Below are 27,659 nucleotides of genomic sequence, written 5' to 3'. Positions count from 1 at the left end.
GGAAAGGACATTTGGGTAGTTGAATAATCGCTTTCGCTTTCCTTCTATTGTTTTTACTTCGGGAACTGGATATCACGAGGTCCTGTATATGATGACCCTTTTAGAAATAAGCTATCTCACTTAATGACATTTAAAACCTATCTAGAAAGACTGTAGAATGACCTTTATATTTTCAGAAAATAAATCAATGTAACAGATATTCCCTGCATTCGCTCCATGTCCGTCCGCACAACGGGGCATTAGACTTCACAATAGAATAAAGTAAAGTGCCACGAGTTATCAAGCACGTACTGTTCATTGACTCCGTTTGTGCCCACGTCCTCTCGACAACTCTTAATCACGAGTCACAAGACTCAACTAACCCATCCCTTTACGTGGGCTTCATATTAATCTTACCGATTCAACATCAATTCAACCGATAAAACAGATAAAGTGATCCGTAGATTTGAACTGACGTTTTTTAGTTTTACGGTCATGTTTGCGAACGGTATACACGTCTGTCGCTTCGTTCCAATTGATAAAAATGGATGGATTTTTACCGTTGGGAATTGAAATGCAAAGATGAAAAAACCGTGTTATTCCAAACTGCGAAGTATTTGTCGTATGAAAGCATATAAACGGTCTTCCAATTCGAATAAGAGAAAAAATTAAAAGTCAAAAGGAATCCGAGATCAATGAAACTTTTTTGTTGATGTTGATTTGTACTAATAGAGCATAATTAATAATTAACGAACGTTTCATGACGGCTGAAGTACAGTTGCATTAAGTGTCATGCTTCAAAATAACAAATGAATTAACGATAAACGGTAAATAGTACTTTGAAATAATTTAGCAGGATTTTTAACGCTGAGCGTGCTGTGCATGGAGGAGTTTTGTGTAAAAAGGTATTCAGAGGTGAGAGAGGTACCTAGTTTTAAACAGTTATTGTAGCAATAATATCGCAAGACATTGTCACTGAATCTAAACAATCAGCGGAAGTGCATAAAGTTGTTATCAAAGTTAGTTCGTACTTCGGGCTGCGGCTTGTCCCCGTTAATAGTCTAATAGTTTAATTTTACCATTACTTACAATAACTGAACACTATACTGCTCTAAGCTCTAGGAATTATTTAATATTATGATGCTCTATTATAATATGACTCATGTCTTACTTACTTCTACTTACATTTATGTGTTTTTAATGTGAAAAAAAGTACATATCTAGTGAATGTGGACAGAAAATGTGAAATTCTTTCATGATTCAATTCATGATTCAATATAACATAAATTAGCTGCAATTTGTTAACAACTAATATAATAATAGAGACAATGACTCGACCTGAATACGCAGTCTAATTAATCAAAGCAAAGTTAGGTCGTACACGCCAATTCTAATGTAATTCATACACAATAAAGTACACGAAATAAAACCTAACACACGAGTTAATAGCTCAATAGTCGCTCGTAAATCTCACATGAAAGGAACAGTGAAGAGAATACAGTGCAGAATACAAAAGTAGGATAAAAGCAAGAGGTGTGAGTTTATTGTAATGACCTATTATTTTCCGGCGCTCATTATGGCAACTAGGAATCCCGTTTTCGCCGGATTTGCCCTATATTTAAGCATACTTGGTTATTGTTTCGTTACATAATACATTTTGATCATATTTTCGAGATGTGGAATGTGGATATAGAAGTGCGCAAATATTGGTATTGTGAAAGATTATCTTTCATATTAACAATATTCGTTCTTTGTTCAACAAATCAAATTACATAGATACATATTTTATTCCACAGGAGTATTGTGGAATAATTACTTTCAGTATTAGTTAGTTAAACATTTTGCCGTCGTAAATAGTGTAAAAATTACAATTGTGCTATTTACTTTTAAATTAACATAATAGTTTATACCTATGACAGAATTTAAAAAATCTAGAGTACCTTAAACGATAGTTAAGAATTAAATAATAATCTGTTCTTTTATTGTATTTCTTATTTACTTTAAAAATGTCTATCGATTTTCACAAGAATAAAATAAATATATTGATAATAACCTAAACCTAAATCCGATGTGTCATTTCATCAGTGATAGCGATAGTCCATATAATAATACAATGTAATGATTTTCCGTTTGCCCTTCCAATCAATAGCTATTGGAAATAAAAAGCATAAGTAAACAAATTTAAGCTCCCACATAGGAAAACATTAATCATGGAATGAAACGAAATAAAAAGCAATACTTACGAACTACGCTCTTGAGAATTACAGTTTAATATCCGCTGTTATAACTGACGTGTCAAGAGTCGGAATATTTAACCATTTACTGTAACCACCTTATATTAAGCGTGTGGGGGCATAATTCTAACAATATTAAACGTTACAAGCCCTCTGGTCGGCAAAACATGGCACTCGTTAACAAGATCCGCCCGTATTGCTGCTCAGGGGAGTTTGTCAAATAAGCAAGCTTTTTTGCCTCAGTATTAAAGTTAATCGGATTGCTGTTTTGTGTTTTTGACACGTAACTCATCAGAGCTACGTGATATAGCTAGAATAGGGGGTGCAGTTTGTAAACAAGCGAAGCGTTATAATATTTCTCAGAAGTGAAGCAATATTAGTGAATATGAGCTTGAGTGAGTGCTTTCAGAGTAATCAATTTGGAGTGTGGTTAAGTATCGATTCTTAGATGTTGTAACATTATAGGGGTTGTTAGCTGCACCGACGTGCCACGTATATTTAATTGGCTTAAGAATTTAAAGTGTATTGAATACGTATATTGAGTTATTGACTATGTTTACGATATATTATTTTGATTGTTATAACATATTATATTTCTATAGATAATAATAATAAATGTTTACGGCTTTCAATAAAATCACATTATTGCAGTAGTAATTTCTTCATAGCACACAATGGCATTGAAAATTTTCAAGAGATATTAGGTATACTTAAATATTTTGGGATGCATGTGTAGGAGACTGTAAAATAAAACACAATAAAAGTAAAACGATTTATTATTTTAGTCAATTTACGTATGAACTTACAAAATATATTAAGATTGTAGACTGAATGTTTTGGCACACGTTGAGCTGTTAGTCACAAATGCAATACTTTCCGTTGTTTTATTGAATTACCTAATATATTCCATCTATAATTCTTTTACCGTGGTCAATTTTAAATACACGAATCTTATTTTCTACCCACAAACTTATTTCTACTTATCTCGCATTTACACCAATCTGAAGACCCAATGTTAGCGGTTCTATAAAATGAAATAGACTTTCAATAACTTCACACTATACACAAAAACAAATACAGGGCTTAATTTTCTGATTGTTTGAGATCCTTTTCAAAAACTGTACACTATTTGTTCAATAAAATCCCTGTTGAATATTTCATTGGCCAATAAAAAAAGTAATTTGCCACGAATTTGACGGGCCCAATTTGGTATTAGAATCAGAATTAACGATCAAATTTGGCAGCCAAATCAAATTATACTGTTATACGTAGCTTTGTCAATATGTTGATTGCCAACATTGGATATTAACTTCTCTAACGCTTGAATGTTAATCGGTAACCGAAATAAACAAAAATTTATATCCGCTTTTATGACGTCATTGTGGTCGGTCGGATGTAGTGTAAATGAGCTGTAAAACACGACGTGAGCACTTTCATTTAATAATTGAGTAATTAGACGTACAAATAACGCTTTTCTCATATTCCTTAAGAACCAGTTTAAATATAATCTATTTGAATGAAATGGTATTTACAATAGCTTATGAGCAGCTTCAAATTACAATTATGGAAGATGAATTCTTACAGATTAATGTGTCTATTTACAAAAAACTTGCATAATATTTGGCACAAGTTTATTTGGCAAGTTTTAGTTCATTTAACATAATATATTATCTTGAAGTCGAAAACATATCTATATCTAAAAATATTAAAATACGTACGTCACAACAATTTTATTGTATCTTAATTTATTCGATATGAGTTATATTATTATTTACACTGATCTCTGAAATACGGCAGTAGTTGTATAAGTTAATTTGTGTAAAAAGCAATCGTAAACGCAAAACACATTTTACGATACGGTACATAAATATTTTTATAATTCGTTCATTCACACAATTGGCACACAATGAAACTCAATTGAACAATATAAACAACCAGGTACACCCGGTCATTCATAATAACTTACTTATAAATATTATCAATTAATTACATTCATACAAAATTAAAAATATCTCCGCATCAAATGAACAAAAAAAACGAGAGAATTAAATTAATGGCTGTCATCCTATGTCGTCCCTTGACGTTAACGAATCGATAAAAATTTTCATTACGACATCCCGTTTCCCTTAGTTTAATCTTAAAATTTGGTACGTTATCAGCCCATGCCTACACGTCACTGGGGGGCGCGAAGGCACGGTCTGGTCGCTAGTGCAGCTGGCTCTTAGTACTGAATCCATAGTGCAAGTACGGGGAATCCGCCCCCTCCCGCGGCCCGCTGCCCCCTCCGCTCCCCCCGCTCGGACACTTCAAAGCAGAACGTAGCTCGGATGCCATCTCTGAGCAAAGCGATGCCTGAACGGACAAAGTAAACGGAACGCAGTAGATTTTATACTGGCGAGCAGATAAAGTAAATGTTTAGAAAAAGTTTACCTCCTCCTTCTGTTGATTAGTGTAGCGTGAAAATAAAAGTACCGAGTATTTATCATGGAAGTATTGACTACGGATTAAAATAGCGCTACTTACTGTCTAGCTGTTTTAGGTACATAGTACAATATAATTAACAAAGAAACAATTTCAGAATTAATTAGCCAAACAAATGCTTACATACATTTACCTATGTCGTTTAAAAATAAACCTAGAACAAAACAAAACATTAAACATAAATAAAAATCCATGAAACTTATAAATTAAAGAATGATACGCCAATAAAATAATGTTTAATAAAAAAAAGTCGAACATAACATAATATAAACTTCTGTGAAATAAAGTAACAACTCACAACTAAAACTATTCTGGAATATTTCATCCCTACAGCACGGACCAATAAACAATATATAAAAGTCAATCAAAGACAACAAACAATATTGAAAAACAAAAGGTCATTGACTCTTCGCTCCAGTTCGAGCTATAAAAAATGTTACACTGAAACTTACCCGTTCATCGACTGCCACCTTCCTAGACTTCCAGACGAATTCACAGACGGCTATGACGCAAGCGACCCCCATGCCGCCCATCAGCACCACGAAAACGCCGCCCACGTTAGCTAAGCCCAGTTCGTTGGCAGTGGACGAAGATTTCGAGGTCTCGTCCTATTTATGAAACATTGAAACTGTGAATAAGCATTCCGCGAGGACGCGCTTCTTTTTACCATTCAAAAGAATTCCTATTGACACCATTTTTAATGCCATTTTTATCTTCAGCCTACATTTTTCATATTCAAATTATAACTTTAATATTTCAGCTTGCCAGTTAGTAAGCTTAAACTGAGTTTAGCTGTCCCAAAACTAAAAGCTACCGGAGATTGCGAACTATATTTACATCCCGAAAAAGGCAAACAAAGGCGTCACACCGCCAGAGGTAGCGCATAATTCAACCACAATGAAAGACTACTTAAAATTTACGTCCGCTATTTAGATCATGGCACAATTTGAGTTCAAAATCATTAAAATTCATGCTGTTTTTTGGCGTTTAAAAACTAAAAGACTTTCGGATTGTAGGCCATGTAAACATGCCGTAAAAGCCTAACATGAACGTACTCTACAAGAGCCACCGCCGCGTTTCTCCTTCCACCACTTTGTTTTCAATATGTGCAGTTTCCCTTCTTCTTGTAGTTTCAAAACAGCGCCACTTATAGCGGTACGGTATGGCGAATCTACAAAGTGAAAAGTTTATATTTAATGACCGAAATAAGCTCTTGCATGTGTTCGTGTAGCGTTTGAGGACGTTTGTAGATTTAATTTTGTACATAAAGTGATACGTTCAACAGAATTCAATTTTTGTTTGTTTTTATTAATTATAAGTGTCCTATTAGTTACATTAAAATTTATTTATAGACTAACTAATACTTCAACTGAAGTACATAGGCGTTTTTAGCATAAAGAACCTACCTTAAGTATATGCCTGAATAAACTGATCCGATTTATTCACGGCTAAGATTCGTCGTGAAAAATCAAGAATACTTTTTCGTGAAGGTTTTAAAAATGATATAAGATATTCCGTAAAGGACGTTACGCCTAAATAAATGGGGTCAGTACCTAGTATATACGCGCAAAATATATTTTAAAACTCTACTTGCGTTGATTCTGAAGCAAAATGCTCCAAGAATTAAACCCAAGAGAATACTATAATGCTATAGAAGTAGGTATTTGAATTTTTAATGCGGCTATGGAAAATTGGATAAAGCTTAATAAATTAATGGAATTATAACTCAATAAAATAATGATGATATGATGTATTGTACTTATTGTTTTGCCGATCTTCAATCAAATTTCATTCGCGAATTAACTGGGTTTCGAATAATCTTTTCTTCTAAATCAACTTTTTTTCCATAATAACAGTATTATAATATTCTAACTTGGGAATGGAATAGAATTATTTGAACGAATAATAAAGAAAAAAGGAATACCAATAGGAATACCAAAGAAATAAATATTGGAGTAAAAAAATTGTGTTTGTAACCGTTTCTACACAGGAATTTTAAGTAGGTAAAGCGGCGAGACCTGTGGGTTGTTATTCCTCCTATTACAAAGAGGATTAACTACGAATCTAATCTAATAAAAGAAGTTACAATTTTATTTGCTTATAACTGTGATTTTCATTATTATAGACACAATTACAACAAACCCTATTACTACAGCGTGTTTAATAGAATAAGAAACTCACTAGGCGGCATGGCTATTCCATATCCCTTAGAGTCCAACATTCCACCAACTTGCGTTAAATCACAGTTTCTCTCTACAACGTATTCAATGGTAGTGGATTCCATTAGATATGCATACGACCCTTTCCCACGCATGACCCTTTCCTCCCCCTCTCTATTGCTGCTCGTAAATACCGAAGGTCGCGCAGATTCCATGAATGACCACATCCGTTGGTATGTAGAGAAATTTGAGTCCTGTAGCAACAAAAGTATCTATAATAGTAGTTGAAAATAAAATCTTGTAGGAATATCTGAATTTATTTTAAGATACAATGAATACGACACTTATATGAGCAGACTTATAAATCAATCTCATACGTACCCTAAAAAAAGCAGCCGTAGAACCTCCTTTCAATGCGCCATATTTGATTTTGGTTTGTTTAGCTAAATCTTCCGCGCTCTCAATTGGCGAATCCATTCTTTCCACAGTGAGGAAAGCGGCTAAGTTTGCCGTGTACGAAGATATCATAATCAATGTAAAGAACCACCACATGCCGGCCACCATACGAGTTGAAACAGCTCTGGTTTCATAAAATATTAAGTATTAAGAACTCAGTGTTTAGCATCGTTATTCTTTATAGTGGAAATGGAAATCTGACTTATGATAAGGAACGGAACCTTTGTCATAAGTAGCTATGCACCTGTACTCTAAACATATATTATATAAGTAGGTAGTTCTATCTCATAGTTAATAATCTTTTAAAAATGCTATAAAGTTATGTTTATTTAATATTTCAGTAAAATCCCTATCTTATTCAAAGAGAATATTTGAAAAGAAATTCACAATTTAATAGCAATGTTTGAACTATATACTGAAGCCTTCAACTACATCGGAAGATAGTTAGCACAAGTTAATCTATTATCTGAACTCAATTTCATAACTACTGGAATTATGAGCTTTTACTAAGACCACGAACACAGGGATAGAAAATACAACAACATTGATTTAATTTAGAATTATAATTTTGATGCAGCAAGCTATGGATACTACAGAAGCACTGTGGTGCGTAAAATTTATATTCCTCTTCAAAATCAATTAGCAACTAAATAACAAACTTTTAACTATCTAGCAAAAACCTGGGATAGTTGAAATCGCCAACACGTTTCTATTTAAATTGGTCGCTAAGCGGCCACCGAAACTTGAAATTCACAAAGGGCTGTGGTCGCTTTGTAACTAATTAGTTTAACGAAGTACTTTGAATTGAATGGAAGTTGTTCATTTTTTGAGCCTTTGTGAATTCAATTTCGTAGTGCGGTGATTTCTGGCATAGATTTTCCAGTTGACTTACTTCGGTGCGATATCCGAACCTTGCTGCATCAATGATCCAATGGTGAACCATAGCGAGTTCAACAGTGTGAACTGATTCTCCAGGACTGGCGGCTCGTCAACACAGTTGCGGGGACTGTCCCACTCGTACGGACTGAACCTGCGCCCAAATATACCCCGTCATTCACTGAAGCTCCGTATCCGAAGCGTTACGGAGGATTTCGACTGATCACGGTGTCTGTTATACGCAGGTATAGTTGAATGAACGTCTTACTGATCGAATATGTGAATTGATATTGTCTGTTTTAAATGGGCTGGTATTAAATCAAAGATATCAAAATTCCAAAATGATTAAATTTTTAAATCAATTTATAATAAGTAACAAGGAAACCTTCGCTGTTACTTTAAAATAATCTTTCAGAAAATATGACTGCGATCAGGAATTTAGAATATCAGCTTCGTATTAAATTATACTTCGTATTAATGAAATATGTTGGAATGAAATACTGAATGTGATTGATGTAAATGACCTCTAAGGTCGTACAAGTTCGAGTCGGTATTTCATTTCTAAATCTGAATACATTACATTTGCATCTTGTAATGCCTTTACTTTGTTGTTAGCCAAAATGATCTAGATGGTTCTATTGTGTTGGTTCACTTCAGTTTTGATTAGAATTTTCGTACTCATCACTCCTGTGGACTTCGCTGTGGTCACCATATATAATACCAGAAACAATCTTGCATTCAACAAGTTTGTATCTAATATCAAAGAGATCCATTGTGATACAGGCTATCTTACTTGGGCAAAAAGTCACAGCTCTGTTGCATGAGCGAGCCGATCGCAAACCATAAACAATTTGCTAGGGAAAATATATTCTCCATTTTTTCACCGTCTGCCGTGCGAGATTGGTGCCATTCGTATGGAGTGAACCTAATGAATTGTTTGAAACACACACAAAAATAATTTTAACTGGAATAAAACTACGCTACGTTGTAATACATATTTTTAAAAGATTTTTTTTACAGTTAGCATTCAAATAAAAAGTTGATTGTGAGAACGTAAAAAACATATTCAATTAGAAGAATGCATCAGCTATTTTATTTTCTGGTTGATGGTTGTATATTTAATAATAATATTGTATCCAAATAATTTTTAAAGTTAACTATTAGTATGGAAATGCAATAACTTAAATAATATAATAATTATTGTTATTTTTTTACTTTTTTATGCAATGTTATATCAAAAATCTTACCTTGCGAGTATAAACAGAAGAACGGACACTCCCAAGTAAGCGGTTGCCATGTAGATCCAGACGTCCAGAGACAAAGGGGAGAGGAAGGAAAAGAGATTGGGCGGTTGCTTGATCGGTTTGCGGTATAGCACAGATATACCGAGGTTCATAAACGGCATCGTGAAGTCTACGACTTGCTCTCTGGTGTAGAAATTTTTCACATTATTAGTTTTAGGGAACAGGGATTTTGCGGCTGATGTGGCAAATGCAGAGAAACCGATGAACGATGGTAGATCGAATGTTATCGGTTCAACAAAACAAAACGCTTAAAATCATAATATGTAAGTAAATTTTAACAAAGAATGAGAAATAGTTATTACAATGAAGCATCCCAAACATGTACGAGAGCTTGAGGAATTGAATAGTAGAAAAAAGAAAGCTTGAAATTACATGCCGAAACATGTAAAAATCCTGCATAACATGTAATTTAAACATGGACCTAAAAATATGAACCGTTAAATAATTAAACAAACACGTGACAACATTCCGACAGAGGAAATTAACATAGACGCAGACATGTGCATTAGCGCGTAGCCCGGGGCAGTTAAATTAATGAACCACGGAGTTAACATGAAGCTTGGTGACAAATTCAAAGAGTTTCGCAATATCTGAAGACGTATAGTAATGCGACTACAAAACTTCTTTGTAAATACTTAGATGATATTTTATTAACATGCTGCACATTTGCTACGTTACTTTAACGAGATTTTAGCTTAGTCAACATTCCTTTGAATTCCACAAGGAGCATAGAAATTTAAGCTATAATATAATATTTTTAAAGTTCTTATAGACATTTTTAAATTATCTCAGATTTTCTTTTAAACTTTAATGCAATAAGATGGATACAACTTTCTATTTTCTGTCTGCGATCATATCTAAAATGTAATTTGTGTAAAATAATGAAATATGAGATAAAATTCTGCGCAAAGTGAAACGTTGAAAATATCAAATATCTACTTTATACTTTTCTTTCAAAAACAAAGCAATATCCGAATAAAATTTCCATATCTGTTATTTCGCACCAAGTTCAATCCACAATTCGGCATTATCCTAAAATTGAATTCCAGTTCAATATATTAAAACATTTATTGAATTACCTGTCATACGTGATAGTGAGGTCGGCGATCGCTAAATCGGCCCGTTGTTCCAGCAATTCGCGAATCATCCCATCCCACTCTTTGGTCTCGCGATTGAACGAGCCGTATCGACCATCGGGAGCCAGCTTGAATGTGTAATTGAAGCCGAGGATTTTTGAGATCTCGTGAATTAGATCGATTGCGTAGCCCTCGAATTGTGCGTTGCCGGTCAGTTTCTCACTCGCCTCCTTTCGCATGCAGTAGGGTGAGCTCTAGGGAATAGATGTGAGAATTTAGTGCGATTATAACGTTGTTTATTGTTAACTCACGCCGTTAGGTCCACGAATAAGATTTTTGTTTTAAAAGATATTTTGAATGAATTTCATTTTATTTTACTAAAACGTATCTTGCAATGTTATAGCAGCACAAAATATTTCGAGTTAACGTGTAAGTGTGCAAAAATAAAAATTTGCACACCTATTCCATTTATCTTTTCATAAATTTCGTCAAGGTAAATAAAAATTTACGTTACCGCAGTTTTACAAACTCCAAAATGTAACAAAGCACGTACCTCCAATAAGTGGACAAAATATACATATTAAATACCTTTTGATTTAAATAATTTTCCACTTTCCTCTGAAATTTTGTGTGAATTTATCTGTTAGCAGGGCTAATTTCGTTTTAGTGTGACACGGGGGAGTAATAAAATGTTCCAATGAATGAGGTAGCACAAAATTGTTTCTTACCAGTATCGTAGTGACGATGAGCGTTTTGTTTTGGAGTATTTCGACGATTTGCTTCTGGTTATCGCCGTAAGACCGTGTGTAGTTGACACCTTCGGATGCATTCCACGTCCCGGCCTTTTGTAGGCCGTCCCTCGTCAGCTCTATTATGTCAAGGGTAAAATCGCTGCGGAAACCTTGATGATCGAACTTTATAACTCCCGTTAAACCTTTCATTTCTACCTGTTTGTTGAATGGAATGAAAAATTTAGTATGAAACTTTTGGGGTCGAAGATTGAATAACTTAAAATATATAATACTCTTATCAAAATATAATCTGATAAATCTTGAGTGCGTAACGAGGCATCTTGTGGTTTATGCCTTTTGTGCGTCCTGCGTAACGATTTTAAATATGTAATAAAATTTCATGTCACGTTTATAGCGGAAAATTTATAGTAAAAAGGGAAGTAAAGATGGAAAGATTATTATATATTATGAATAATAAATAACACTTTTCCTATGAATCACATCACTGGACTGAATCACTAATGCAAAACTCTGATAAAAGGATTGGGAGCATTTTTTATATTTTTTCATCATCCGATTAAGCTGGGACTTTAATATTCTATTAAGTATAATGAATATAAGTATAAAAGTTTAACGCTCTGTAATTTATGAATCAATATTTTTACACGCTTTTATAATTATATTAGCTTCACCTGTATGTTTGTAACCGACTGTATGTTTGTAACCGACTTCTTTGGGCGCGATTTTGACCCACTTTAAACGACCAGATTTCGTTCGAACTTTGTAGATTTATTGAGGACCGATGACAATACAATAATTTGATAAAATTTTCTATTTTTTAGTTCGGTTTTCTATGAAAAGCGTGTTTTGTAGTTTTTTTAAACTACATATTATTATTAATTAAACGTGATTTTTTCAGAATTTTTACAGGTTTTCGATTAAAATAAAAAAAAAAAATAACTATAAAAAAAATGTTGTGTGGTTTTATGAAACCACGGTAAAAGTGAAACTGTTCGAACGATTCCGAACACTGCTTTGTGTAGCGCATGTCGCGTGACGGTCGGCTGCCGTGTAGGTATACCTACTCGGCAGCCGCGATACACGCGACATGCGCTACACAGACCAAAAAGTTTGAGACGATGTAATAAAAGTTTCACTTTAAAAAGACGTGTGGCACTCGGGGACTGCCGCGGTAAAGCTATTGCATAGCATGCCTTCAAGCCACACCTCCGTGCCCGTCGGAGTGGGGAGCGTGAGGTTATTTTCGTTACGGAATTTCTGGATTCGGTCCCCACGCTCAAGGCCCGCGATAAAAGCTATGCAATAGCTTAAAAATCAACGAAATGAAAAATGGACAATCCTCAAGAATTCGTAAGATTTTTAATGTTATGTAAATTTACTGCTATATTTTTTCAAATTTTTATGTATTTGAATATAATAGAATACTGTGTTATATTAAATTAACCGCTCTCCTTTAAAAGGAATAAGGATCCCTTCAAGATGTGGGTGAAATTAATGATGCGGACACGACATGTTATATGAATTGTGTTATATATGAATGTAGCCTGTAGGGTACATTCCATGATAATAAAACCTCATTAACAACCAGGAAGATCAAAACTTCGTAAATGTTTAGAACTTTTCGTACATTATGAAGGGGCAAGAAATGTTTCATATCTGAAGGAAATACTAATCGTGAACTCGATTATTAAATTAAACATTCTGTATGCTTTACCAAATGCGATAATTAAAATAAACTTTTATGGGATTTCGTACTTAAACGTTAAAAGCATAGGTAATTATCGTTTTGCTTGTACCTACGCGTAAGTTTTAAGGTTTTAAACAATATAAATTAAGTTTGTTCCGTTTTCATACGATTTCATACGTAAAGCATATTTTAAACTGTGAAATATTTTTTGCTGAGGACTAATTGTTAATTTTTTCCATACTTAAAAAATTTTAATAAATTTTAATAACAGCTCGTATGTAACATATTATTTATAATATAAAGGTGAGGTGATAAAACCGAATTTACATAATGACTCTAGCGGCACTTCACTTTTGACACTTATGTAGGTACGCTAAGGTGTAGGTAAGGTATTTAGATTTTATTATTACAATTTTTAATAATAAAATTTAAACCAACTAATTACCTACCTATACTAGGTAAAAGATGGATGTACTAAATATCAAATGTCAATATAATTTACTGTTTCGGACATTTATAATGTTCCAAAAACCTAGCGTGTTTGGCAAGAACCTGAATAAATCACTTTCAGTACAGATTTAAAATTCGTGTAAGAATGAACAAAACGGAGATACTAAAGCACTACGCTCACGCAAGACCTTGAAAAGATTTATCTATAATGAAATCCATCCAGGTATCGCAAAAAAGTTTATGTAATAATATTTTTAGCGAACGTGTATAGTTAGGTATATAATTTTACAGATAGGTGAAATTTCTACAAACGCACACCAAACTTGAAAGCACTTTAAAACTTCGACACTTAACACTAACATTAAAGCATTCATCGGTTACTCAAGCAAATACATTCATTGTCCACATCTAGAGATCGCCTAGACCAAAGTCTTAGGACCTTATCGCAAGCGATAAAGTCACTTTTCGCTTATTTTTATGTTTCTATTTTGAGTGCAATAGTACTCACGATTTTCATATAATTAATCAGGCTATATCCATGAGGCCATGTGTCCTCCGCCTCACACGAGAGAGGCCGAACGTCAATCTGCTGCGACGTGTCAAGGTCGTGCAGCGCTTTCGCGAACAAATGGACAGCGTCGTACATCAACGCTGTTTCAGTCTTTATGGAAAAACAACACATTAACCTTGTGCTTAAAGAATACTTATGTTCAGCAACAGGTTCGCTCGAGGCAAATTTTAAGCAAGAGTTTATCTGTGAGTGTAGTTTTGAAAATGTGGGTAGTCATTTGTTTTAGTATCATTTTCTTTATTTAAGCTTTTTCATTTTTTGTATCTTCATAAAGTATAGGATTCGTATTGTAAACTAATAAAACATGATTCAAATAGAAATGAAACTCACCTTAATAAAAGTCATATTTTCCTGCAAACAAACAATATGATATTAAATCTCTGAACGTAAACAAATACGGGATTATAAAACGAAATTACCTTCGCCGAGGTGTGTCCCAGTTGTAATTTCCTTCCCTTTCTCGCTTCATCGTAAACCCAATCTCTGACTACTCGCTGTACTTCGGGCCTTTCTGGATCAAGTAATCTTAGAGCTGTTATGTTAGTGCCACCGTATTTAAACTCTTCTAAGTCAACGCTGTGTAAATCCTAAATAATAAGATATTCAATATCAAACTCATATGAATAAGGAAATTTTTAACATTTAAATGATCCGTATCGGAATTGAAGAGCAAAATAGTAATAATGCTTTTTCATGAATTCTGGTTAAATGTTATTTGAAATAATTGATATGTGGATGAGTTTTACTCAAGCAAAACATAATAATATATTCTACTAACATCAAACGTGTACCTTTAGTCCGCTCACAAAATCAGTCAACCGGTCTGATCTACACAGTTTTAAAGCCAAAAGTGCTAAAGCGAAGTTCGAAAACAATAAGTAAACTCACTAAAGACGTGATGAGGTAACTGTGATAATCCGACATCATTCCAATCTGTTGCGCTTGCTGTAAAACATCCCTGATCCTCTCGGTAGCGCAGTCGAGTACAATGTGAGATTCCGCAGAGTTCTTTATTTGTTTCAAAAGTGGCCTACAAAAATAACGATAGCTTTCCGAAAGTGCGAAAAGAAACAACAATAACATGTTTATTTCAGATTTATTGAGCAAATGTGAGGATAGAATGAGATCGGGCCTCATTGTGTCGATGAATCGCAATAACGCTCTCAAGAATAAAAATATCTATTTGATAGATTATTTCATTGCTATTCGTTATTTTTCTATGAATATTTTTCTGTGAAAGTATTGAAAGTAATTGTTCGGTTCATCATCATCATCATCATTTCCAGCCTTTCAGGACGTCCACTGCAGGACATAGGCCTCCCCCAAAGATTTCCAAAATATTGTTATATTGTTATATTGTTATATTGTTCGGTTACGTTCAATAATATCAGAATGTTTGAAAAGCAATTGTGATCATATTGTGCCACCGAAATTTACTCCTTCGATTACTATTACGTCAATATAATATCTATGAATGGACTAAACAATTTCAAATGGCTAAATATAAATCAGTAAATCAGATTTAATAGCTTTGAAGACACTGTTACAATACAATAAATTTTAGTTAATGTTGTTATAATATTCAAATCGGCGTAATATTGTAATTCATTTAGATGTTAGGTAGTTAAGGCAAATCATAATAGGTCTCAAGAGAGACAACGCCAGCTCTCGCAATTCTAGATATTGGAATTCGTGGCACAGATATTCGCAAATAATGAACATTTATATTAATTTGAAGTAATTTGCTATTAATCATGCCTTCCATTTGTGGAAGATAGTTATTTCGAAGTGTTGTATTGCATATATTTGATTCTAAGAATATCATCATGCTATTGATAATAATAATTCTTTGAATAAGAACTATAGTATTTCTACCTCTTATTTGCTCTTATTTTATTAATGAATGTTCTATTATTACATTATCTATTTCTAAACAATAATTGATTTAAAAACGAATTATTTAAAAAATTTCAAAAACAGCTAGCTACTGCTTATCTGTTAAAAGTTAAAAGTATGTTATTATTCAAACCAAAAAAAATAAAAAGAAACGTTGCATCGAAAAAAATTGTAATTTCCCTTTTACCCTACTATACTATCTTGCCAAAATTAAACTAGAGCCATAAATAACTAATCAGCATGTTAATTAACCTGTAGTCATGAGAATCGGGCAGTTGTCTAACCGCAACCGGCAGTTCGGATGGCCCATGGGCTTTCAGTAATTCCTGTAGGCGAACTAAACCGTCGCTGTTTTCGTAAACTATTGTGAACGACTTCCATCCCCAGGCTTTCACGAGGTCTACGTATGCCTATAAGAAATATTGTATTAAGATCTGTTCTATTATTCAATAAGTTCAAGTCTAGACGTTACAGTCAATCGAACTCTTTAATATTCAATATTTTTAAGAGCAAAAAGTCTTCACATTTCTCATTGTATAAGAGAATTATTCAGTCAATTCGATGAAGTATTTATTCACAAATCTTGAAGTATCAAAAATTTATTGAGTCACTTTTTTAAATCTTTTCACGGAGCTCTTTAAATACGTTAATAGATTGATTTTATTTATATAGTTTATAGAAAAGAAAATTCAATTTATTAGGTCACCAAAACCTCGAGAATTGGGTGAGGTACCAGGGTAGCATAGCTTGTAGAAACTCACGCGGCTGAGTGCAGCTGGGTGCGGGTACAAGTTGACGAGACAGGACTCCCGCCTCGTTCTGTAGTCCCATCTGGTCTCCAAGTGGGGCAGTTCCATTGTGTCGCATATAGATTGGACGTGTGCAGCTGCGGGTGCGGATTGCGGTCCGAAGATAGCAGCTACTCCACTCCGTAGGAGGTGGCATACTACACCAATAGATAATGTATTGCTTGCTTTTGAAATTGTCGTGTTTTATCTAGCACTTAAATTACTTTTTTGGTAAAAATCTGCTTTTATGAAATGTTTCCAATTTAAACCAAACAACAACAAATTTATGGTTAGTAAAATGGTAGTTTCTTTCTCGAAAAAGTTTAATGTTGTCTTTTTTACGATAATGGGTTTGAACTAATATAATGTTTTATCTCAATAATTCATACTTATTTAGATTTTTTACATTATCCTATTTTTGTTTAAAATAATTCAACATTAATTCTCGCTGTAGACATGTTGAGCGTCTTTAAGCGTTCCATTTAAACTTAATTGAAGAAGTATTAATAATAGTTACACAACTTAACATATTTAACATAATAACCACACGTAATTACATGTTACACGCTATAATAATTTCAGAAGTTCCGTTCCCATCTTTTGTTAAATTAAAGTTTCTCTTAGAATTTAAACTACACACGTCGCAGACGAGAGTTGTATAAAAGCTATTAAAGTAACACAAAAAGAAAATTGAGCTCACACCGAAGTCTGCTACGTTTTATTTACGTATCGTACGAACCTCTTTTAGACGCGTGGAAACTGTCTTGAGGCGATATTGTTTCTACCTGAGCGAGTAATTTCGCTCGAGGCAACACAGCCCTGTCTGCGTTAACCCTTTCCACGGCGTATCGGAACGCAACTTCTTGTTTATCATCCTCCGGGTGGAATAGACCCCCTGTTACAATTATGTCACTTACAACAACAAATTTAATTAACAAGAATATCTTAAATGCGAGAAAAGTAAAATACAAGTTTAATTGGAATGAAACAATTGTGTAGTATAAGTAAGAATAATTGAATGGCGAAACCGCGCGGAGCGCAAAATAAACTTTTAAAAATGTTATTTCATTAGTTAAAGTGTTTGTGAAATTTATATAATACATATAAATATTAGCTTGGTTAGGTTTTTTTTGACACAAAATAGAATTTGGCACAATCAGCTACTATCAGCTAGAAATTGTAATCTTCCCATACATTTGTGTCATTAAGGGCCGATTTTTCAATGCTTGGTTAAAACTTATCCGTCCAATAAAGTATTACACGATAATATTAAAATGTCACGTAAACTGTCAAATACGGGCAATTAGAATACGTTTTTAAAATGGTAGTTTTATACATTATTCGACGAATAAGTTTTATCCAAGCATTGAAAAATCGGCCCTAAGACAACTTTAAAATGATAATATATTTTTATAGAATGCAGAGCAATTCAACTGTTAATTTTGAATGATAATTACGTATGGATAGGTTTATAACGTAAGTAAACTCACCAATTCGTATCGTATCAGGCAGCGCTGAGAGGTGGCCGAAAAACAAAATGAGAAAAACTGCCTTCGCTCCTCTCATTCTGTAACAACAGATAAAAACAAAAACTTTTACAATAACCCAAGTTTTATTTTCGTTAAGCAATACGAAGGCATTATTTGTTAACCCTTACATGCCGTGTGATAATTTACCTACTTTTTCAACACAGATGCTGCAAATGGGACCAGTTGGTATAAACTCCATTTGTTATTATTATTACACCGACGTATTTATGAAAGCATCAATGTAAATAATTTATTGAAACAAATGAATAAAGTTTCCATTTTGTAACAACCAACGTAGACATATGAACAAGCAATGACTAGCAATAGTTTTAGTATTTCAAGACAAGACTTATAGAAGTACAAATTGGTTATGAACTTATTCGTGTTATGTGAAAATATCTTTTCTGTATAGTTATATATTATGATACGATTTATTAAAGGCACATGAAAAATATTCTTGGAGTTTTATTTATAAAAATGTTAAAAATACTTAATCGACCTACCCTTCGCAGCGATTCAGATTAAACAATGTAAATTAACTGTAAATTTCTTGCGATATTATTTTTTTTCGTTTGAAGTTTGAATATAAGCATGAATATAAATTATCCCATACGAAAATGAATATCATCAGATATGAGCAATGAGCATACGTGTATTTGTATCTAGTATCTACTACTATAAAATTATTATTACATTGCATTACATTTTTATAATAATTAACTTTTATAACGAAAGAGCATGTTGTTTCTTTTTACATTTGCTTAGAGATTGTATTTAGCTGATACGGCAGAAATTTTCTGAGGCATCCCAGCTGATGTTAGCTAACCTCATCGGGTTTAATCGTCAGAAAGGTCAAATTTGAATAAGGTAATGCGTTTTTGGCAGCATCTGTAGTTATGTTACAGAAACCTGACAAAATACAAATTGGCAATGTACAGCTTTTCCCTGACATAGGACAGATAAAAAGCATTTTGTGGTAAAGTATTGCATGATTTGGCCAGTATTATCAGTATGTTGGCAACAATGTTTATGCTTAAAAATCTGAGTATAAAGGCCTAGAGAATTAAAGTGTTATCGAACGTGACCCGGATTAATTAAATCATGGGATCGGAATTATGTACTAAGCGTATTTGAACAGTTATTATGTACTTTATTATATACTAGCAGTACACTCATTGCCCCGCACTTATAGCTATGGAGCTTTTAGTGTAATTAATATTGTAAGAACAAACTAGAAATTATGAAAATCCGTTTTGTAGTTCTTATTGTGTTTCCGTTGAGTTTGAAGTAGGTATATTTTATTTCATTTTATTTAAATAAATGTGGCATTTATACCTACATTTATAGGTGTACATCGAAAATATTAAGGAGTAAGTAATAATAAAAATATCCAGATCTAATTATGCACGGGTAGCAGGTGTAGTCCAACAGATCCAAGTTTATGAAAATAAATTATGAAATTATTGTAGTTGGCTAGTGGTTAGTCACAGCGAAATGAAATAAGGTAAAGTGGCTGTTTTTAACAGTTATGCTATTATAACCATAGAAGATATTGATCAAGGAAACACTACGGTGCTGATTCACAGTCATTTTAACTTTCTTTTAATTATTAATAGTTTCAGAAGAAATTAACTTATGACAATACTACATTTGCAAAACATTTAAATCCAAACCAAGAGCATATGAAATTACACAAAAAATATAAAATTTATTTTATGAAATATCATTCATTGGCAGAAGGAAGCTTTCCGCCCGGAAAGTTGTTTCAGAATAAGGCCACAAGAAAAATATAAATAGAATATAAAGGCATATATTCTATTCTATATCTCTTTTTATAACATCTCTAGGAAATTTTACATACGAATTCTTATTGTCACTGCTATAGGTATAAGTTATTATAAAATGCAAATTACTGGAATTTAGAAGTAACAGTGATTTCATAATATATAGGCTGCAAAGTTCTCATTGAATATAATTTAACATTTTACTAACACTAGAGTTTCATAGATACTTTTTTAGAGAGCCTATTTAAATAACTAAGTACTTAAAAGCTAAACTAACATCATAATTAGCACGAAAATTACTTAGGTTTAAAGAATCATTTATTCTCATTTAAAGACTTAAAGCTAATTACATGAGAATAACATAACAAAGTAAATAAATAATCTAACAGTCGTCCGGGCACAGCTATTCCAAAGGTAGGTGTTTTATTCCAGAAGTGATTGGTCATTAAGTATGTGATCAGCTAGGCGCTTTTTAAATGTATAAATCGATTCAGCTGTTTTTATATCATTGTTTAGTTTATTATAGAATTTGGCACCTTCAAAAGTAATACATTTCTGTCCATAGCCGGTCCTGACCTTCGGTATGTCTAGATCCTTTGTGTTACGTTTAGAATAAGCTGGTTTATTTTTCGTGAAAGTTAGTGCTGTATGTATGTTCTTGTCTAAAATTTTCTTAATAAGAATACATGTTGTATATTTATATAATTGTTTGATGTTCATCAGTTTTGTGTCTTTATAAATTTTGATTGACGGTGTTAGGTAATGATAGTGATATAATATTTTAATTATTTTATTCTGAATTATTTGTAACTCTTTTAGTTTGTATTTGGGAGCACTTCCCCATACCTCGATTAAATACATAAGATGTGATTTTACTAAGGAATTATAAATATTTATGCGGACCTGTTTAGGAAGGCATCCTACAACCCTACGAAGTGAGCCAGCAAGGGATGAGAGTTTAGATTTAACATGGTCTATTTGAATGTTCCAGGACAAGCCACTATCTATTCTTAAACCAAGATATTTTTCATTACTTTTTTGTTGAAGTGGAATTCCATTCAAAGTAATTGGCACATGAGGTGGAATTTTTTTATTTTTTGCTTTAAAAATAACATAGGATGTTTTTAATACGTTAACAGTTAAAAGGTTGTACTGAAACCATTCAAATAAGTGGTTGAGGTCTTCCTGAGCTTGTGAAATAATATTATTTATACAGGATCCGAAATAAAATAGACATGTATCATCTGCGTATTGGGTAATTTCGCCATGTAGGCCTATGTCATGGATATTATTCACATAAATTAAGAACAACAGTGGTCCTAACACCGATCCCTGTGGTATTCCACAGGTCATTGGTAAGGGATCGCTTTGCGTATTGCCAATTTTGACAAGTTGTGTTCGGTTATTTAGATATGAAATAAACATTTTTAGTGCAATACCAGTGATTCCAATAGCCTCGAGTTTTTTTATTAATAATGAGTGACTAACTGTGTCAAATGCTTTTTTTAAATCAATGAATACTCCTAAAGCAATATTTTTACGATCAAAGTTATGTTTAATATTTGTGACTAAATCTATTGTAGCTGATAATGTATTAGACTGTGGCCGAAATCCGTATTGTTTGTTAGATATAAATTTTATTAAATTCAAATGATCATTTAAGCGGTTGTAAATAATTTTCTCGAGAATTTTGGAAATCACTGGTAGTACAGAGATGGGACGATAATTGTTTACTTCCATTTTATCTCCCGATTTGTGGATGGGACTAACCTTAGCAATTTTTAGTGAGTCCGGGAATTCTCCGTTTGATAATAGATTATTAAAACTAATTGTAAGTTTGTCTAAAATTAATTTACTAATGGATTTAATGGCTTTAGTGGTCACACCATCTATGCCTGTACTACAATTAGGGTCAAGATTTTTAATTATATTATTTATTTCATTTTCGTTACACGGTACAAATGCAGATAATGAGTGGCTATGATGATGTATGATTGGTAATGTATGAACTGTGTTGTTGTGGTATCTGATTGGAATATGTTTTGCAAGGTTAGGACCAACTGTGGAGAAAAACTCATTAAATGTTTTACAAATATCAGAAATGTTTGTAATTGGACCAAATTCAGAATTTAATTTAAGGGGACTATCATAGTTTTTAAGTTTGTTTGTTGCAAGAGTATTAATAAGGGTCCATGTCTTCTTTGGGTCTTTGTTATACTTAGTAAATTCTTTATAGTAGTATGTCTCTTTCGTAGTTTTGATTTTATCTTCAGTGATCTTCTTATTCTCTTTGAACATTATCTTCAGTTTTTCATTATCCGGGTCTAGCCTTAAATTTCTCCATGATTCATTTCTTCTGTTAATAGATAGTAATATGTCTTTGTTAATCCAGTCTTTCTGTGGTAGGTTAAGTATTTTCGTTTTAGTGATTTTGCTTTTATTAATTACATTTACAATATAATCTTCAAGGGCATTATAGGTGTCAGGTATTTCATGAGATGTTGTCGTAATCAGTTTTTCTAATTTAGTGTAGTCAATAGCCGCGTATTTCATCTTCTGTTTTGGAGGTGGCTTGAATTTTTTTAACTGTAATATTATTTGCTTGTGGTCAGACAAAGAAGCATCAATAGTTGTCATATGGAATTTGTCATTTATTAAATTTGAGCTTATGTGATCGATAATAGATTTAGATGTAGCCGTTTCTCTTGTACAATATTTTTCTTCAATATTATTAAGTATTTTATACCCGGTCTCTTTTATGACAGCCTTATATAATTTAGTTCTTTTATCAGCCTTTAACAAATTTATATTAAAATCGCCAAATACAAGAGCCCTGTTGTGATTCTGTATTTGTGTTTCAAATGATGACAAAAAAGATTTTAGATTATTATCGCCAGGATAGTAAATAACTGCTATGTCTAGTGCATATTTTTTTAGATTAATCCAAAGGTAATTATTACCATTTTCATAGAGAGAATTAATTAAGCTATGCTGTAAATCATTGTGTACATAGGCTGAGACTCCACCACCGATTTTATCAGATCGGTAGCTATAGTAATGTGTGTAGTTAGGAATTTGCATTTTAACTGCTTCCTCTTCTGATTTGAGCCATGTTTCTGTTAAGAGTATAACATGAATAGTACGGGACATGCTTCCAATTATAGACTTCAATTCGTCAAATTTGCCTTTTTTTCGTATACTGCGGATATTCGTGTAAAAGAAGTTAATACGTGATTTATTTAATTGTAGACATCCATAGTCATTTTCTATTTGGTATGTGACATTATCGTTTATAGACTTTTTATTGTTAATAATTGGGTTTATTGATTGAGATTGGAGTTTTTTGGAATATGGATAATTGTAGGGACTCCTTTTATAAATTTAATGATTAAGTCTTTTTCACCATTTTTAGTACGATTTTCTAATTCATTTTTAATCTCATTGAAGTAGTTTATTTGAGAGGGAGTGCGATCGGAATAAATCTTGATGTGTTCTGGAAATTTTTCTTTATTGCGGAGTATAATTTTAGCTGTTTGTGGTTCTTCAAAACATACCTTAATTTTGCGGTTCTTGCCTGGTACAAATTTACCGAGCCGAAATATTTTTGACGGTTGTGGGCAGTTTTCAATTATGCTAGAGAGTAGTGAATTAATTTCACTTGTATCTTGTCCTGAATTATTGGAGTTATTCTCTGATAAACCTGTTATTATTATATTTTTTTCTCTTATTATTCGCTCACGCAGTTCACGAATTGTTTGTTCATTTGACAGTAACATTTTTCCGGGTAATGTAGGAGGAGATCCGATTTTTAGGGCCGATAAATCAGTTTCCAAACAGGTAATTTTTTCTTCTTGTGTGGTAATTTTTAAATTCAATTCTGTAAGTGAAGTTTTCATATCATCATGTGCCTTCATAAGAGTAGAAGTCGATTCTTTTATGCATTTTATTTCTAAACCAATTTCTGAAATGTTTTCGCGCACCTTATCCATATTTTGCTGTTGAGATGTAACGAATTTCTCGAGCAACGTAGTCATTCGCGATAGCTCATTACGCATTTCGCTTATTTCTTGGTTACAACTACATAAATCTGGTTGTTTTCTTTTACGAGTTGTTATTGTAGATATTGATGGTTCCACAGTAATTTTTGATAAGTCCGGCTGCGAACTGCAGCGTGATTCGGAATTATTCGGTGATCGTAGAAGACTCATAACTAGTATTTGTTAAAGTTTCAATATTGTAAACACGTTCAAGCGACAGCGCAGTAAACAAAACTTAAGTTATAATATTCACTTGATTTGCGGCAGTGTCTATAAAACGTTGAAAAATGCACGTTATTACAGTGAACTTAGAGTGCACGGGGATGTTGTGTTCGGTTATCAATCGCACACAATTGCTTGTGACTTGTTGATTCTCACATCTAAAAAGGCACTAGTAGTGACGACACTTTTTTTAATAATGAACTGTAAATCACTTGCATTAAGGTTCTTTTTTGATTGAAATACTATTATTTGTTTAGCACAGATATTTTGTAACACGTCCGCTCACTAGCACAGCGACGGACGACTCGACGACGACTTTCTTAATTCAATACAAAATTCCTTTTAAAATTTAATGGAGAGTAATTATCAAAAGAAGTTATGAGATAATAGTCCGGGATCCATCGCTCATTAATTTTGCAAGTGATTACTATCAAGCTAATTTTTCGTGAGTAGCTTTATTTTGATGAGATGCCCAATAATTTCATGTACGAAACTCTCGATTGTGGTAGCTTACAGAGGTAACAAGGATAAAAATTTTTGATTTGACGGTTCTCAAATATTTATTACGCAATTTGTAGGACAATATGTCTGTTGAATTATATAAGTATTAAATAAGTGAAAATAAAAAAATCAGCTGGTTAGTAATCATTTATGATGACCTCGTTATCGATACACATTGGAAAGGGGGACTCTTTGATCAAACCATAGATTTTGTAGGACAAATATTTTTTTCGAATAATTTAGATAATTATCTTGAGATTGAACAAAAAAAAACATTCAGTTAGTAATTAATATTTGAGAACCATCAAATCAAAATATTTTATCCTTGTTTTCTCTGTTAGCTACCACAATCGAGAGTTTCGTACATGAAATTATTGGGCATCTCATCAAAATAAAGCTACTCACGAAAAATTAGCTTGATAGTAATCACTTGCAAAATTAATGAGCGATGGATCCCGGACTATAACAAGCTTTCCACCCACGGGTGGAAATATACGGGTGGAAATACACGGGTGGAAATATACATAAGTATAATATATAGGTTATATTAAGGTGATAGTATAAACAACGCAGGTAAAGCTTTGCCTGCGTTGTTACAGAACCACTATCCATGTGAAAACAAAACGAAAATCGGTGGAGTAGTTCTCAAGTTTATCGCAACAGACAGATAGGCGCGGCAGAGTGTATTATTTATAAGTTGTAACGCTGAAATTTATTATAAGAATAATGTCTAGTTCAGAAAAATATATACACATTTAGAATTAAAGGAATTATCTTTCTTATGTTATGATGCAACAACCAAACGATCCTGGGTTCGATTCCCACCCGGGGCAAACATATTTGTGTGATGCACATAGATGTTTGCTCTGTGTCTGGGTGTTGAATATAAGAATAAGTATTTATTTAAAATTATATATGTATGTTTATCAGCCATATGGTTTCCATAACACAAGCGAAAGCTTAGTATGGGATCAGATCGTGCCGTGTGTGCAAAATTGTCCTGAAAATATTTATTATTTATTTTATTTATTAAACCATTTACCCTTTTAAAAGAGAGGGCGACTATTGTCATATGTTAACTAATAGATACAATGCTACAACTTCTAGGATATATGTATTTTTAAATAAAATGTAAAAAATGAGTCCGTATACAATATAACGCTAGTTATAACAAGTTATTCATTTATTTCTTGTGATAATACTTTTTTATGCGGCAATCTATGGTAATGTCAGAATAACACCCCACTGTATAAAACAAAAGTGTTTTATATACATTCTAAATTATACAAATATTTTATACGCTCATAAATAAATGCAAATTCGAACTCATAAGGATCATGTCAACATGAATAAGTCGTGGGTGTCGAAAATAACTCAAGATGTAAATAAAGGCTTCGAATTCGAATCCTTTAGACTGTAGAATACTTTATTCTTATTCCTTACATAATTATGTAATGAATCTTAGTATTTTCTAAATGTAAATGTAATTGAGATTGAAAAGGCAGTCTGCAATAGTGTTGATGAGAAGTGAATAAGTTGCAAGTTATTATTTAAATTAATCTCTATTATATTGCTCTCTTTCTCTTTTGATACAGATCCTTTGCCTAACATTGTTTATTATAACCATTGTTTTTATTTTCTTTTATTAAATTATTAAATTAATTAATATTTAATCCCTATTACAAGCAAAAAAAACACATGTTTGTCATTCATTTGCGGGTCAAATATTTAACGATTTTTAAATAAAATGAACCTACATAAATTAATAATGCATTAGGGACGTACCTATCTGATAATTCTACACTAATATCCGCTTTATCCGTTCATTATTTTGTTCGTGATATAAAGTATCGTATTTCACATAATCCGATGCTCTTTATTCCACAGTAAGCAACTTATTGAGTTAGTTTATAATTCGTGGTTTAAATAACGTTGTAAAGCAAACACTGGCGCACGTGTAATAGAATTGGAAAAGACAATAACTTTTTAGATAAAGTACCTATAGGTACTTATTCGTACAAAAACCTCCCTTGCTCTGCTTTTACAACATCAAATCAATCACATCTAAGCGTGGGAGCTCAGCTACAGCCTGTATTATTGCACTAATTTTGCGTTCGATCCACAATAGCAAAAACATTTCTAATGACACACTTAGATTTTATTACACAAACGCAGTCTCCGCTCTTAATACGAGCCGTTAAAACACTAATTTAATAAAGTAAACAGCATTGACATTAACAAGGTCGTGCCTTTAGTTTTACAACATAAATCGTATTTAAAAAACCGTAATTTGTAAACACATACCTGTTTAATTAATCGGTTGTAAATTCATCGCTTCATAATGATTTCAATAAGCTACGTTCATATTAAAAACACTTCACAAACACCAATCACAGAAACGGAAAAATCGTTGTAATTAAAACGGAGTCAATTTCAGGGGTCGAATGATTAGCGTAGTTGTTATGTGATTAACTCGATTTGATTATTATGATCGAGTGGGTATCGATTAAAATTCGAATCGTGAATGAATTTGGAAGTAAATAGGCCGATAGGGACGGCCGCCCGCGAGGTTGGCGTCGTTAGGCTGGCGGGGCAACGCGTGGAAGCCTTACGGAGCATGCGCGCCGACACCCTTCCCGGTTGCCATTCTAAGGCTCCAACACCGAATTCTGGCTTTATTAAATTACTTTACGGGGAAATACTTTAATGATTCCCATTTTAATGTAAAGAATTTGGTAGAACTAAAAAACAGTTTATCAGTATTTGGATCGATTAACGAACGTAACTTTACTATTGAGCTGAGTAAAGTTACGTTCTTTGTAGTTTTTTGCCGCTGTCAATTTTTCTGCTTGAGAAGACTGAAAGAATATCATTGAG

General features: G+C 32.9%; 1 protein-coding gene across 4 annotated transcripts; it reads right to left on the bottom strand.

The window, feature by feature from the left end:
* Nucleotides 1–4,143: 4,143 nt before the first annotated feature.
* On the bottom strand, nucleotides 4,144–27,345 carry KaiR1D (Kainate-type ionotropic glutamate receptor subunit 1D). Of its 4 annotated transcripts, XM_090109223.1 has the most exons (19): nucleotides 27,087–27,345; nucleotides 18,200–18,276; nucleotides 17,449–17,604; nucleotides 16,683–16,867; nucleotides 16,174–16,331; nucleotides 14,914–15,055; nucleotides 14,445–14,612; nucleotides 14,356–14,376; nucleotides 13,963–14,115; nucleotides 11,294–11,512; nucleotides 10,569–10,819; nucleotides 9,433–9,612; nucleotides 8,979–9,110; nucleotides 8,202–8,339; nucleotides 7,235–7,433; nucleotides 6,876–7,107; nucleotides 5,750–5,865; nucleotides 5,147–5,302; nucleotides 4,530–4,652 (listed from the first exon to the last, which is right to left on the bottom strand). In XM_090109223.1, the coding sequence occupies exons 2-19, from the start codon at nucleotides 18,273–18,275 to the stop codon at nucleotides 4,629–4,631; spliced, it is 2,706 nt and encodes a 901-aa protein (XP_089965349.1). In that variant the 5' UTR covers nucleotide 18,276; nucleotides 27,087–27,345; the 3' UTR covers nucleotides 4,530–4,628. The 4 variants fall into 4 exon arrangements, with proteins under 4 accessions (XP_089965347.1, XP_089965346.1, XP_089965349.1 ...); XM_090109221.1 differs by lacking the exon at nucleotides 8,202–8,339 and having other exon boundaries at nucleotides 4,144–4,565; XM_090109220.1 differs by lacking the exon at nucleotides 8,979–9,110 and having other exon boundaries at nucleotides 4,144–4,565.
* Nucleotides 27,346–27,659: the final 314 nt, after the last annotated feature.

This window comes from Colias eurytheme, chromosome 14 (assembly GCF_061535395.1).
Source record: "Colias eurytheme isolate Ceu_HAF_F1 chromosome 14, ilColEury1 Martin Lab GWU primary, whole genome shotgun sequence".
In the NCBI taxonomy this organism is placed as follows: Eukaryota; Metazoa; Arthropoda; class Insecta; order Lepidoptera; family Pieridae; genus Colias; species Colias eurytheme.
The sequence above is the reverse complement of the archived record's forward strand: the minus strand, read 5'-3'. Positions and strand labels throughout refer to the sequence as shown.

Coding starts and splice junctions, on each gene's coding strand:
- KaiR1D (XM_090109223.1), bottom strand. CDS start 18,275: ATGAGAGGAGCGAAGGCAGTTTTTCTCATTTTGTTTTTCGGCCACCTC. Junction 14,377..14,444: donor TGGGACACACCTCGGCGAAG/GTAATTTCGTTT, acceptor GTTTGTTTGCAG/GAAAATATGACTTTTATTAA. Junction 8,340..8,978: donor AGCTGTGACTTTTTGCCCAA/GTAAGATAGCCT, acceptor ATTTGGGCGCAG/GTTCAGTCCGTACGAGTGGG.